This window comes from Anser brachyrhynchus (assembly GCF_964034855.1).
Source record: "Anser brachyrhynchus genome assembly, chromosome: Z".
In the NCBI taxonomy this organism is placed as follows: Eukaryota; Metazoa; Chordata; class Aves; order Anseriformes; family Anatidae; genus Anser; species Anser brachyrhynchus.
Genome location: NC_137697.1, coordinates 68,913,821 through 68,929,123, shown reverse-complemented (window position 1 = coordinate 68,929,123; position 15,303 = coordinate 68,913,821). Strand labels below are relative to the sequence as shown.

At 38.6% G+C, this 15,303-nt stretch overlaps 1 protein-coding gene across 5 annotated transcripts in view; it reads right to left on the bottom strand.

Annotated features, from left to right (window-relative positions):
• SVEP1 (sushi, von Willebrand factor type A, EGF and pentraxin domain containing 1) overlaps nt 1–15,303 on the bottom strand; it is a 128,111-nt gene that overhangs the window by 55,358 nt on the left and 57,450 nt on the right. For all 5 annotated transcript variants that reach the window (XM_080574207.1, XM_080574206.1, XM_080574204.1 and 2 more), the window contains 13 exons: nt 14,716–14,834; nt 13,168–13,297; nt 12,385–12,492; nt 12,034–12,165; nt 10,103–10,297; nt 8,898–9,019; nt 6,601–6,709; nt 4,512–4,703; nt 4,004–4,237; nt 3,305–3,466; nt 2,440–2,601; nt 1,445–1,606; nt 762–856 (listed from right to left, as the gene is read on the bottom strand). In XM_080574207.1, coding sequence (XP_080430333.1) covers nt 762–856; nt 1,445–1,606; nt 2,440–2,601; nt 3,305–3,466; nt 4,004–4,237; nt 4,512–4,703; nt 6,601–6,709; nt 8,898–9,019; nt 10,103–10,297; nt 12,034–12,165; nt 12,385–12,492; nt 13,168–13,297; nt 14,716–14,834 — 1,922 coding nt within the window. The remainder of the gene's footprint in view (nt 1–761; nt 857–1,444; nt 1,607–2,439; nt 2,602–3,304; nt 3,467–4,003; nt 4,238–4,511; nt 4,704–6,600; nt 6,710–8,897; nt 9,020–10,102; nt 10,298–12,033; nt 12,166–12,384; nt 12,493–13,167; nt 13,298–14,715; nt 14,835–15,303) is intronic.

Below are 15,303 nucleotides of genomic sequence, written 5' to 3'. Positions count from 1 at the left end.
CAGGTAGCAAACCCGAATGCAGTGAAGTCCTTGAGTAAATAGTCAACTACAGTCATGGGAGATCAGTCTGTCACCTGTCCATATGTTAAATAATGGTTCAGGTCAAACTTGTCATCAACTTCGCTCCAGTAACACAGTATCTTAACTTTAGATTAGTACAAAGAAGCCTTGTCTCAGTTACAGACTGGGTGGGGGGAGATGATATCAGTAATGCAGCATCTATGGCAAATATTGTAACTAGAGAAGTTTCTATCATGTGAGGACTTGCCCATACTCCAAGTAGGTACTCAGAGCAGAAGAGAACTCTGCTTGCCTCTTGCCAAGTGTATCTATATTGTAATAAGCAAAACAAAGGTTTTACAACTGGAACTTGGATGCCTGGTGGCATCTTCTGGAATCCACCAAGTGGAAGCCATCAAATGACTGAGCATGGTCAACCTGCTTTTTATGGATTGGCTGAGCCTCCTCCATAGAATTTATATGTCTTTTATAAGTATGACAAATATTTCATACATCAGGTGAAGAATTCAAGTCCACAATTTAAGATCGTCAATAGCTGATGCAGCCACTTTTACTCAACTAAACATCTATGATCGTGAAGAGAGTTTGAGGGTTCTCCTCATGACTATCACTGTCATCTGTACAGGAAATATCGTCAGCATTACAATTACATTTTAAAAAAACTTAGTCCTTTACTGCAGGCATAAGGCACTCATTTTCTTTCATTAGAGGTAATACTAGTAAACATATCTTGTCCTTGCCTGACTGCTGACTTTGTACTGCTTGCTGATATTTTCTGGAGAAGCTGGTATCATCATCACACTCTCCTCAGCAGCTGAGAAAGTAGAGCCAAAACCTAAAGAGGAAAAATACGAAAATGTTGTCAATAATACTGTATGGTGAGGTCCCTATTCTATGAGGGCATCACAATTACATTTTAACAACTCATCGAAAGAGATGCTGAAAAAAAGTGGATGCATGGGAATGAAAAACAGGATTTACAGTAACCACATAGGATTTTAAATATATATATGTGTTTGTACCCATATTTTATGTGTATTTATACATGCATACACAGACAAATAAATACTTTTTTGTGTATATATATACACTGTACACATACATACATAGTGTGTATATATAATATATATATACACATGTATGTATCCATGTGTATACATGGATATATATATATGTATACACACACAACATACTCTCTATATCTGTACACCGTTAATAAGCATTGGTACGTATCAGAGTTACTTGTTCCATTTAGCACAGAGACAACACCAGCAGGCAAAAGTAATAGTGAATGTCACTGCTTGAAAGGAGAGTTCTACATTTGTTCTGAGAGTGAACAGGACGTTTTCTGTTAAGTTTAGTGCTGGCCACCCTTCAGAGGTTCCCTTTATTAACTTTCCTCAGGAGAGATAGTTCAGCTTACTTGAACAGTCTGTGATGGATCTGGCACCGATGATGGTTGTTGTTCCATAAAAGGGACAAGACAAGCAGTAGGACTTTCCTGGGTCTGGCTGATAGTAGTCTCTGGGACAAGGGTAGCAAGGTGTCAAACCTGTACGAGAGAACTCTCCTGCGGGACATGGTACTGCAAGAGCAAAAGGACATTTTTTTAGAGTGATCGCTTCTCCCACATTTTCTTTCCTCCCCTCACAGTTCCTTCATAGGCTTCAAGGAGTAGGGTGAAACCTACTGGTAATTCAAAACCCTAAAAGAAACTTATTTACCTGTGCTGTTAAGGGAAATGTGGTTCTCAAAGGACTACGAAAATATCTAGAAAGTATTTCTTTTTATTTTTTCTGCTGCTGTGGAGACAGCTTTCAAATGCAACTTCCTTTCTCTTTTCTCTCTCACACCTTGTTTGTTTTATTTTTCTTGAAGAAGGAATAAGGACAAGACAAGCCTTTTTTGTACCATTAATCCCTGCAGACTATTGCCTCTGTGGATCTTTCTGAAAAAAAAACTTTCCAAAGACAGCTGTGGACAATTTCTTCAAAAAATAAATGACACAAACTGTGTCAAAATATGGAAATTTTGTACAGAAACTGTGGAAACCATTCCTGAGGTAAGAGTGACGTATATCCTGTCATCCCCTTTCTCTTCTGTAAGGAAAAAGGTTTTATTTATTTTCATATAGTTAACTCTCACTGATTTCACTTTATTCATCTTTAGATAAGAATCCATCTTGGGAATTAGAAGGAGGGCAATTCAAACAAACAGGGTATCAGGAAACAGCCAGTGGTTTTGCTGGGAAATGATGTTGATCCACATTTGAACAAAAGCTGACCTAAATCTTAGGCAGATGAGTTGGATTACGTTAGCTCAAACAACATTTTTTTTTGTCTGAACTCAATGTTCAAACAACTTTTTTTTTAATATATATTTTGTTTTAGAAATTTTACAGCCCCATTAGTTACACACCTCCACAAGCTGAAACATCTACAGCGCCTCTTTTTACTGTTGTTGTATCTTCTGGGCAAGAGATGCAGTTCCTGGATCCAAATGCTGCCTGATATGTGCCAAGTGGACATGTTTCACAGGTCTCAAGACCATTAGACGAATATGTTCCTTGCTTGCACTGAGCTGTAAAGCAGAAGAAATCATAAAGACTAAATGATGTCCAACAGGGAACATGGCTCCTAACCTTTGGAAATGATACTGAAATCACAATACACATCACAGACTTTTTATTTCTAGAGTTTCCTCTACTCTGAAGGGCTTCATGGATACAAAAAACAAACAAACAGAAATTGTGGTAAGTTACTCACTGTTAGTGTATTTGCGAATTACTAACCAACCACCTTCACACATGATTACAACTCACTCATTTTTAATGAGCAAAACTAACGTCAAAACAATAAATAGGTGACAAATCTCGTAACTTCTTTTTCAGAACAAGTTGGTTGCAAAGAGTTAGGAGTGCTGAGATGCTTAATGCCAGAGCACTGTAGTGTGGGATGCAAAAATTTCATCTTCGGTCACCATAGGATGAGGGGGCAGGCAAAAACAAGAATGGTACCATCTTAAGTACACTAGTCTATGTGAAATGGGCTCATAATTTCACAGAAAGGAGACAAAAATGAAACAAAACCTTAGAGGCCAGCTCTTCTTACATTTAAAACATCTGCCAGGGCATTCTGCATACCACATATGCTTTTTTTCATTACACATGCATCAATGGGCTATTAGGACTGCTTCTCATTTCACAGATTAATTTAATCCCAGCGCTCCTGTAATGAGGACCAGGCACTCAGAAGTGGCTGTCTGAAGAAGACAAAGTTCTCACCTTTGCATTCAGAGATGCTCCGGGAGTGCAGATACTCAGTATAGCTACCAGATGGACAACTTTTGCATTCCAGTTGCCCTTCCTCATCTTGATAGGATCCAGTCCAGCAGCTTTCACAGGCATGATGCTCCAGGGAGTAATAGGTACCCAAAGGGCAGTTGACTGTAATGTTGTAAACACAAGGTTCCCCTTAGAATGTACAATTATACATGTCTTGCCTCTGGAGTTCCCATTTAATCAAATCCTGTTTATATGAAATGTGATTCTGTTCCTCAATAGATAGGCTTGCATGGGGTGTCTGACTCGAGCATCGTAATGACTTCACTGTGTAACAGTGAAGAACAGAAACAGGATCCAAGCTCCCTATTTGAGCTACTCCTCATCCACAAGAGTAACAAGTAGGGTTAAAAGACTGCATATGAAGCACTGTTTTCCTGAGTATCACCAACTGTGTGGATATGCCTGATTTCCCCATGGGAGTGGAATCCTGGGTACAAAAGCATTCTTTTTCCACAAGTCTTGGTTAGAAACATAAACATCCTCTGGAAATCAAACTGCACAAAACATTTTTGCAGTTTATTGTTCTGGGAGATCACAAGCATTGGACTGTGTCAAACCATTACCTTCTCAAGTATCCTCTAAAACCTTGCTTTTGAAAAGCACTCTAAATACGTATAAGGAGCAAGTCCTCTGGCTTACCACACATTCTCCCCTTCAGCACAGAACCAGGCCGGCAGAAGAGAAAGGCCTTCTCTGTCTCCAGCGAGTTGCTGTCAGCTACAATGAGTTCGGACGCAAACTGAAAGGAATACATTGGTTCCTTATTGAGGGTCCTATTCAGCCTGTTTGTTATCGTCTCTAGAGTTTTAAGGAGACGTTGCTGGTTTTCCAGTTCCAGTGTATCATTCCTTTCATCAGGCAGTGGCACGCTAGCTGGGATTTAAACAGAGAACACAACAAGCACACAGATTTTACAGTCAGCACTTCCATTGTACTCTGAAGTGTATTACAAGTGCAGCACTCAAGCTTGCCAGTTCAAAGTGGAAAGCAGGCATGTACAAAATGAGGCTCTGAATGTCTCCAGAAAACTGTTGTCTGCATTTCCAGCAGGCTTTGTGAACTGAAGGTAAAGTTTTACTGTATGTATTAGAAATAAGAATTTTAAAAAAGAATGTACAAGAGAAGGAATATATTTTACTTCTCTCACCTGTGATGTTAAATATTAACTTGATTTTGTGGTCAGTCATTGGAACATTCAGTTTCTTATGTCTTTTGACTCGAGTAGGTGCTGCCTTTGCAGAAGCAGAGAGATGCTTGGATAGGTCTTCTTCCTGCACTGTGTCAATGAAATCATCATAGGAATAATCCAGCTGGTTTGCTGCTCCCCAACCAGCAGCCCCTGCCAGAAGAAAATGTAGAAAATAGTGCCTGTCATATTTATACTTACTTCTAAAGTACATCCCCAATAGAATGGGGCCTGTCTGAACCTCTAGACAATGTATGCTATCTTTGCCTTTGCACAAGTGCCTAGTGTACCATGATTCTGATTAAAGAAAAAAGTTTAACTCTTGATACCACAGAGCTCCTGAAATCCATGTATTTAGCCGAAGTCTTATAGAAATTCTGCTATAAAAGAAATTACTGATAAAAACAGCAATTCTCTTCCCCTCAGTCTTTCACAGACCCTCACCTGCAAGCAACATCTTAAACTATTCTTCATTGCTCTCTCTCTTACTGCTCAATTACTGCTAGCATGCCCTTATCACTATGTCTCCACTACCTCTCTTTCTCACAACTGCTGAAAAAGTTGTACCATTGTCTCACTTCTCAGAAAAGGCTTATAGCATCACCCTCTGTGTTCAGTCCCCTGAGACAGGCATTTCCTGTTACACACAATGGTTTAAGTTCACCCTCTGTATAATGTTCTTCATCTACAACATGATTTAAACTATCTTGATCTCTAAGTAATCTGCTTATTCATGACTAGAATTAGAGGTATACAGTCTATTTCATTAACCTAGCTCTTTCTGAAAACACACGAAGGCATAAAAACAGTTTGCCAGTTACCAGGTAAATCATCTAGATTATGCTTAATATGCACTGCAAACTTAGGCAAGTTAAACCTGCAGCTTTGTGACTAATACTACGTGATTACTCAATAACAGATCTTCTAAACTGTTAACTCTTATGACCAGAGGAGAGCTCTGATCTCCAGCCTCCCCAGTGTAGAATCATGAGAAACATCAGAAAAACAGTATCAAGGTTATTCTGAAAAGAGACTGACATGACCAGAAGAGAATAGGACCCTATACCTCATTTCCACGATACTGTTTCCACCAAGTGACTTTACAAATTAGTTCCAGCTGCCAACAACTTTCTCCCTGATGACAACTGCAAATTGAGCCCTGAGTCCCTTGTGTTTGATTACAAACAAATGTCCTCTCAAACTGAGTGAAGCATGTCTAAAAGGTGAGAGTAAGCAGGAAGCTGTACCAGAGTAATCCCACTATGAACTTCTAAAAGAGCCACAGTCCTGTAAAAGACTAACTATTCTGACGTTGATCTGCCAAAATGCCTCATGTTAAGATGATGTAAGCTCACTATCTCCTTTTAGCCTTTCTGCTCTTAATTAGTCCCAAGGGACTCAGAAAAGCCAAGTGCAACATGGACGCTAACCTGTCTGGGATTGGAATGAAAATGACAACTTACTTGGTGTAAAGTGAAGTGGGAGCAATCAGTAGGGCTGCTACAGCTTTCACACCAACATACCTACAGTCATCCTGCAAAAAGCTACCCTTGCATATGGGAAGTTATTTCACAGCTAACTTGCAAATTTATGCTTGGCCTGTACACTCTGAGGGCTCTGTGTTGATTGGAACCAGCATCAAGGATGGAAAAGGTCCTTGTTCTCTTAACAATCTCTAGAATCACCTGCTGTGCTTTTTCACTATTTTGGTTTGAAACTGCTGTATGTTTTTAAAAAAGTTGCTTTCTTCCAGGCTAACCAAGCAAGGTTGTGGCATTCTGCATGTGCATGCGTGTGCATGCTTTTCTTCCTCCCTACCATGAGGCATCTCAGTAAACTTTTCCTTCCCATGTAGAATATATAGAAAGCAGTACTGCAAACAGAGAGCAAACAATTCCATAAGAAAATCTATTGCTTAATTGCTTAATATCTTGAATGCTACAATTATTTTCATTAAATATTCCACACAACACACTGCAGTATTTCAGAACAAAATAAATTATACTGCGTGAAGCCTGGATGGCTAACAATCTATGCAATCGGTAATTACCAATGGCAAATCCATTTTCATAATCGTAATTGTATTCCAAGCAATGTTTCTGCGTCTGCTCTTCCAATCTGCAGTCAACATCATCAACATCATTACAGAACGATGGGACCTTCCAACATAAAGAAGAATAAAGTTAAAAAATAAAATCACATAGCTCATCCCAAACTTAAAGAAACTTTGTTACAATATAAAGCACTGGTCTTGCCCTTTCTCTGACACTACACATCTCCTTTCATGTCTCTTATAATACTGGCAAGGTCTGCTGAAAGAAGTATGTTCTATTGATACAACCAGGAAATAAAAGGTAAACTGGAGGCATACAATTTTTTTTTTTTTTATAGGTCTATTTTATATGTGAAATTGTTGGAGTTGATGATCCTTGTGGGTCCCTTCCAACATGGGATACTCTATGATTCTATGATTCTCTATGTCCATGGTGTTAACCACTCTCGCATACGTAATCCCACAATCCAGTAGAAAGTTCAAGGTTGTTTCTTCTTCTCAAAAACGGCATGTGCTCACAGGTTTGAAAACACCTACAGGTTTTCCAGCTAACGTAATTTGTAATTCTGTCAGGTTTACAATAATGCCATCACTTTGTTTCTAGCTTTCAAACTTTATTTCTTCATATCCATCTCTCCTTGCCTGTGGGAAGGTACTCATGTATACCCCCAAGAGATTTCAGAAGACAGAGAAAATCATCTGAGTAGGACAGTCCTTCAAATAGGATATAGAAGTAGTTGCTCAGGAAAACTGATGCAAGCTCTGGATGCCTGTATGTGATTTACTTAATATCCTTTTCTTTCTTCCTGGTCTGGGAAACCAGCAGTTGCATACTGCCCCACAAGTTGAAGGCTGTAACTCAAAAATGATTTCAAAACCTTGGAAAAGCTCATCCTGAAACATACCATAAAGTGAAGAAGCATTTTTGGTTAAGCAAACCATTCACTGGTGAGAAATAAGGCTCTCCATCACAGTGTTGAAGAGTTCTGCTGGTGGGAAGTTAGAGTAATTAAGGCCTACTCTTTCTTATTGCTGAGTTTGCACTGTGATATACCTGGAAACCACAGCACAGAAAATTCTCAATACCAGAAAGGTTTCTGTAGAGTTTCCTCTCTCCATAAAGGCAATGGACACAGAATAAGAACAGATGAATACATTGTTTTTGATAAAATCTCTATTTCTGGCTTTTTCCAGAATGATTTCAAGCAAGCTGGGCTCTAGTATGTGTTTTGGGATTGCTTTTTTTTTTCCCTGTATATTGTTTTCCATTGGAAAGATGGCTCCTGCTGATTTGTCCCCCTTTTTAAAACTTAACAAATTTTTCTACTGGAAGAGAACAAACCTGACGTAAGACAAGAGAGTAACAGATATTCAGATCCAAGTGTATAAGATTATCGGAAGTTTCATTTAAGCTTTGAGCCTTTCGACCAGGGCTACTGACAGGAATTCCAGAGTTGCAGGAGTCTGTCCATTAGCTGGATGTGCTAATAATGCTTTTTAGTTAGTAGTGAAGCTTTTAGCATATGGGCCTTGGCCTGCAAAAAACCTGTAATTGTCCAGTGTTGTCTTCTGGCACAATGCCATCATGCTAGGCCCAGACATCAGCTCCTTAGACCATAGCTCAAAAGCCTGCTGCTTCTGCTTTGCAGCTGAGGACAGACTGGTGGATTAAGAGGGAGAATTGTAACATTGAAGTGGAAAGCAAGAGACACCGCAGAGAAGAAACATGCTATGCTTTCAAATTCATCACTGTGTAGTTTTTACTAATAAGAGTCAGAATTCAGAAACTAAAGTAAACCTGAGCAAATTATTTAAGTCACTACCACTTAAGTGCCTAGACTTGGGCACCAAATGTGGATTCTATCTATCTGTATACATTTATATTCATTTGTATTATCTAGGTTTTACACATATTATGTATAAAATGAGGATATTTTATCATCACTTTCACAAAGAACACTGAGGTTAGGGGACAATTTACTGGTGTTTTCAAAACTGCACATGTTCTCTTTAGAATCCAACTGAAAATCTATTGTGTATGAGGTCCATAAGCTACACAGACACTTCTATAAAGCCTGTCCTAAATAACTTCACATTGAAGACTGAACTGAATTACATTAAAATGGCCGTGCATCCTCTTTATTTTTAAAGGAGACTCTTCTGAAAAAGCACAGATTTCATTTCCAAGTTGCCATTGTATTTTCCATGTTTGAAATTAGTTAGCTGGGAAAAGTAACAAGAAATTGTATTTTTTAATAAAAGTATGTAAAAGGAAGTAGTATTTACTAACCTACCATTTTACCAAGTGCACTCTGGAAGGCATCAGAAAAGCCATTTAGAAGGCTGTTGTCATCACATCGTGTTGCTTTGTAGAGCATCTCAAAGGATTTGAACCCATGATTTGCAAAACGATTTACTGAAAAACGTTGGAGCAAATTTTTTATTGGTCAGCACAATAGTTTCAGAGGACTTGCTAAAACTGGAATATACTAAGCTAAGAAGCATTATCTTCAAATCAGCAACCCAAATTCACAGTATATATACATGAAAGCATGGCTGTTTTCCTAAAATGTATCATACATATCTCAGCCAATGCAGACAAATATGAAAATACGCTAACTACCCCTTGACGGGCATCAAATTTCCACAATAGCTTAACAGGAAAGCTGTAAGATATTAAAGAAAAATGGCATACAGCTATTTCAGCATTTTCTTAATTGAAAAACTTGTGAGCTGTCAAAATCCTAAACTGCACTCTTACTTTCTATAGAGAGAGAAAAAAAATATTGAAAGCACTATTACTAACGCTGCAAGGCTAAATATGAAAAAAGGAGCAAAGCTCCTATGTCCACGTTACGCATCTCAGTTGATAAATAGCTATGAAACATCCATTTGCTCACAGCTGAAACACTGCTATTTGCTGGAACCAGAGAATCCACTCTGGTTGGAGTGGATGCAACGTGATGCCAAGTCTAACTTCATATCTAGATCTCATATATTTATTTTTAGAATGTCACCAACGCTGAGAAAGTCCACAACTAAAGTTTTGTATGTGTTCCTCTCAAAGGAAAGACATAAAAGCTTCTGATTTGGTGGTAAGTATATATGTAATTACAGCATACACTGATTTTACAGATACATTTGCACTGCTAATTTGCAAATACTGTTGAAATTCCTGTTGAAAAGGCGCTGTTAGTGTTTGCAGACAAACTAATGATAAGCCTTGTCTGCTTTGTTATCTTTGTCATCTTGTGCTTTCCAGGATACAAATTGACTAGTTTTATATTTTAGAAATCTTCTGAAGTAATACACTTAGGGACTTCCATGCATTCATTTGCAATACTTGTAACAATTTGGAAGCAGAGAAGATTAGTTATCGTTATACAGCAGTCGTAATTTCTAAAATATTTTCATTTACTTCCTCATTAAACACATTGCTTGATAAGATGCAGATTCATTTCACAAAACACAGGCTAAAAATAATAACAGTTAGACTTACAAGAGCAGTCAGGCCATTCTGGAGAATAAGGTGGCTTCCAGACACCATCCTCATAGGCACAATAGTAGTTTTCATTTGATCCTTCTGAAAAGCTGTAACCCTCTGCACAGCGCAATGTACAATTAACACCTTTTTCATCTGTTGTGCATGTAAAATCGCCATTCATGGGCTCAAAGGAGATTTCACAGGGAGAACCTACAAACAGTACAAAGAAAACAAAGAAAAAAAATACAAAGATGCTTATTGATGAATTTGGTGAATTAAATAAACACATGGGAAAACAGCATTTCCAAAAGTTGCAGTTGAAGCCTGTGAAAGTATTATTCATTACTTCCAAAAAAACCTGGATCAGACTACTGCTAAAGTATTCTCAGACTCTGCCGTTGAATTTGAAACCAGAAATGTGAAAAATTAAAAAAGAAAAAAATATTGTGATACGTATGAGAAATTAAAAAAAAAGCACCTCCATAATGCAAGACTCACTCATCTGTACTTCTTCTCATTTGCACGCTCAAGTACACACCTACTAAAGTAATAAAAAAAATCTAAATTTTTACATGAACTGTCATATAATGAATTATAGTAAACTGTATTGCACCCTGAATTCTAAAACTAAGCACTGTCCATTCTCCACTGTTGCAACAACACGCAGACTTGTCAAAATCATCTCAGGATTGACTGACTACAAAACCTGTCATGGTTTTGGCTGGGACAGAGTTATTTTCTTCACAAAGGTTCACGTGATGCTGTGGTTTGGATGTTTGATGAAAATACTGGTGATAACACACTGATGTTTAGTTGTTGCAGAGCAGTGCTTACACAGAGCCAAGGCCTTTCCAGCTCCTCGTGCTGTACCACCAGGAGGAGGCTGGGGGTGCACAAGGAGCTGGGAGGGGACACAGCTAGGATACTTCCTGCACTTTTACATTTCCAATACTTTCCCCCATCCCACCTGGGGAGAGTGAGCAAGTGGCTGAGTGGCATTTAGCTGCCCACTGGGTTAAACCAAACCAAATCTCAGTTCTAATCTATGTTCAGGCCAAATGTGAATGAGATTGTGAACATCTGAAAACATTATGTTACGAGCACAGAGACCACAAAAAGTCTGGGTTGGTGCAGACTTGAAATAATACCAGTTCTACAAACTGGCTTGTCCTTGCTAAGATTTACAAAAGCAAATCAGCAAGTAGCACGACAATTTGAAATTACCTTTTGCAAAGCTATAACCAAAAGTCCAGTCTGCATGATTTTGGATACTCTCTTCACTACCATTTGTTTATACAGATGTTCAACTGAGACATAAGCACCAGAGGGTAGAGATAGAGTACAATTTTCATTCTTTATCTGTCAAATTACTGATGTGTTCTAAGAAAGTAAACTGTGGGGAAAAGGTGTATGTGCAAGCAACACAAATGCATAGATGAAGACAGTTTCTAAAACCTAAAGTATGTTCTCGTATCTGCTACAGTATTTGTAGGTGACTAGAAAAATATTTCCATATTTTTTTCCTTTTTAAGTACGGATTTCAAGTTAGGCTTCAGTAACATCTATTAATTCATTTCACACTATATTTGTCACTGAGAAAAAAATGGATCCATTACCAAAAGTTTTACTGCTTTAATTAATATTAATTTAATCGCTTTTACACCTAATTTGAATTTATAGGGCCAAATTCACTGCTGTGCTGCTTAGGTAATTTATTCACTGGTACTAACTGATATCCTGACCGCCTTCAAGTTACTCCCACAGAAACTAGGAATACCTAAAAGAAAACTGGAGACTGAATGAAGAAGTGGAGTTGACTTGCATTGTTTATGATATTCAGTTACAACAAAGCCATACACTTTTGCTGGTCTGAGAATACTAAGCTGTAGTACCACATCATGACTAATGTGTTACTGAACTGTGCCAGCAGACAGAAGACAACAAACCTTTGATGACAATGTGAATCTCACATGTCCTGTTATTGCCAGAGGAATCCACGGCTGTGTACTGAACTGCTGTCTCTCCTTTTGGAAAGAGATCTCCAGGTGCGTGACTCCTAGCAATAGTCAGTGGAGCACCTAGAAGAGTTAAAAGACAACTTAGAACATCCGTGAGCCAAACATGGTTGCTCACACTAAACCTCAGCAAATGGAGAAAGAAATGGTAGGTCTTCTCTTCCAAATGATGTGCTCTTAAAAATAAATAATAATAATAAAATCATAAACTCAAAGAGTGAGCAGACTGAAACTCTCTACAATTTCACGGTTGTGTGCACGTTTTGGGGTGCACTGTCTCACCTGAATTGTCTGAAAATTGTGGTTCTTCCCATGTTGCTGGGTACTCCTTCTCTACTGCCTGTATGGGTGGTGGAGATCTGCATCTGTCAATTACAGGAGGTTCTGCATCTACAGAATTTGAAGGGATGGCATGACATTAGCTCACTGAACTGCAGCCACACTCAAGTGAAATGTATAATCAGAAGAAGTCATGTAAAAAGCAGTTTTAAGTTTGCATCAGAAGATACAATAAAGTTAGGTGTGCACCTGTGAGTAACTGCTATATCTCATAGACACTAAGGAAATGGCACAAAAGTAATATAATACAATTTCTTTGGCTGAAGTCATGGTTTCTGCATTCTGTTTGCTTTCTACACAGCAAACTTTGTTTAATAGGACTGTAGAATAACAAAACTGTCTGGCAAAAATACTTGAACAATGATTTGCATCAGCAACATGCAGGAACCTTGGAAATTCTTGCAGTCTTTCAAGAAGAAAAAAAAAAAGACGTATATGATAAAGGCAGTAAGCAGCAACACAAAAAAAGCATTTCATCTATAAGGAGTAATCTTAACATTCACATGAACAACAGAACAAACAACCCAAACTGAACATGTGGGAGCAATGACTGCACACTATGTGAGCTCTGGCCCAAGATCAGCAACGCATTTATGGAGATGGCATTATTTCTGGATTTATCCATGCACACAGAAAGGCCGTGCTGATCCACTGTCTCTTCCTGCACAAAATAAAAAGGTTTCAACTGTGACAGACTCTTCCCCAATGATTCTTAACAGCACTTACCAATAACCTTGACACTGAATGTACAGCTTGCCTCATTGCCTGACTTATCAACTGCTGTGTAAGTAATGGCAACTTCGCCAATCGGGAGAAGATACGGTGGTATGAAAGCTGGAGTAACGTGCACTGAGACCTTTTATAGGAAGACACTTGTTATTTAAAAAAAAACAAAAAAAAACAGGCCAGTATTCATAACACTCATATGCTTCAAGAAATGGGCACAAAATAGTATCCTTTAATGTTAACCCTGCTCATACTTAAAGCTAATAGCCTCTTCAAGTAATGAGAGTGGACTTTGCAAGAGAGTGCCTTTCTTCCCTTCTCAAAACTACCTTCCTTAGAGCAACTGGGATTTACTAAGTCAGGATTTGGACCCTGATCTGCTGAAGTTTACAGCACTGTGCATTAAAACAATCTGAGACAGGCTCCTGTCTGCCTCCTCATGCTGCACACAAACTGTGCCAGCTCAGAACCTGCTTTGTCTGCAGTTCACGTCTCCAGCCGCAAGGGCAGCAGACCTGGGAGACGTGTGGGGCAGACGGTTGTGTGCCGTGAGTACTTGCAGATCCAGCTTTAATCTACATATTTGTATGAGTTAATAGCCCACAGATGCTTCAATACTTTCTAGTACCGCAAAAGAATCCTGCATTTGGAGTGAATGGCACCTACTTGCTGACTACAGCTCTTTCATATAGGTTAAAACTGCGTTAAGGAGCCTCTCTTGAAGGGAACTGGCTTCACCTGAGCAAAGTAGTCTGTCTGACCAGCTACAACTGAGAGTGAAGGGACTTCATTTCTACAGCTCAGTGAATGACTCTGGGTCCGCACAGCTACATTATCTGATCATGGCTGTGCTGCAGCAAAACCTGTGTGAACTTAAACCTCTTTTACTGGGATTGCTCAGTTTCCAAATGCAAAAATCTCCTGTGTTTGCAGCAAATTCAGAGCATACGTACATATAGCCACTCTTCCTCTGCTGACTCATGATAATGCATTCAGTTGCTGTAACTTGATCATGTCTGAGCCTGTAGGGAATGTTACTCTTTATGAAACAGCTCTGGAGCAAATTTTCCGTAACTCCATTCACAGACCTCTGATACCCATAGTAGCCAAAGGCCTGCGTTTGAACCTTGCATAGGATAAGAAAATGCGATTTTTTTTTCTTACTTGGGAAGCTGAAATGCATTTTTACTTATCACAGTATGCTCTTGTTAGCCTTTTAGATTAATGAACTGGTTTACTTCCTTTTGAGAAGCATTTACTAAACTCCTTCACATTCTAAGAGCTAATTTTTAAAGCAGCTGTCTCCATTTTATAAACAAGGGCACATTCTTCCTTTTGACCACATAAATCAACCACACAGAGTGTCCTGTGACTACATAATCCTAAACGGGACAGAAAATGCTGAATTCTCAATATACAAGGTTTTCAGCAGATTTCTCTTCTACTCCTGCTTGTCAGAAGCAAGAAATTCTAGTGGTTCAGAAAATTACTTTGAAATAACTAGCTAAAAAAGAATGCACCCAGTCAAATGTAAAGGTTTTAACTTGCCTCATCTCCAGAGTTGTCCTCTGCTATTGGGATCTGCCAGCTGATATTAGCAGAGTTCTGATGTTCCAGGGTCTCAGTCTCAATGTTTTCTGGACAGCGGATCCGAGGAGCTTCAATATCTGACCCAGAAGACAAATATTTTATATGTGGTATTATAGAAATAAAATCTATGTAATTGTTAGACTTCAAGTTTTTTGTAACTACTGCTTTTTTGTGTTGCCTGGAATATTTACACATGTTTTTGCAAAGGTACTGTCTCTGCCTCTTTTTAATTCTTTCTTCCTGGCTCATATATAAACAGTAAATTCTACACGAGAAGTGACCGTTTTGTTTTATTTTTGAACATCACCTAACAAAACGAGATTCTGGTTTCCGCATGCAAACATAAAACAAAGCATAAATAAGACAGAATTAATTGTTTTATTATTCATCTATTCATTACACACATCTACTCATTAAGAAGGAATGGTTTCTCTATCCTTTCACTGCCCACACACATGACACATACAGATGTAAACACTTGTTTCTGATCATCAGTGACATAAAGAAAATTATTTCTGACATGACATGTGCCATGAGCAAGACAGT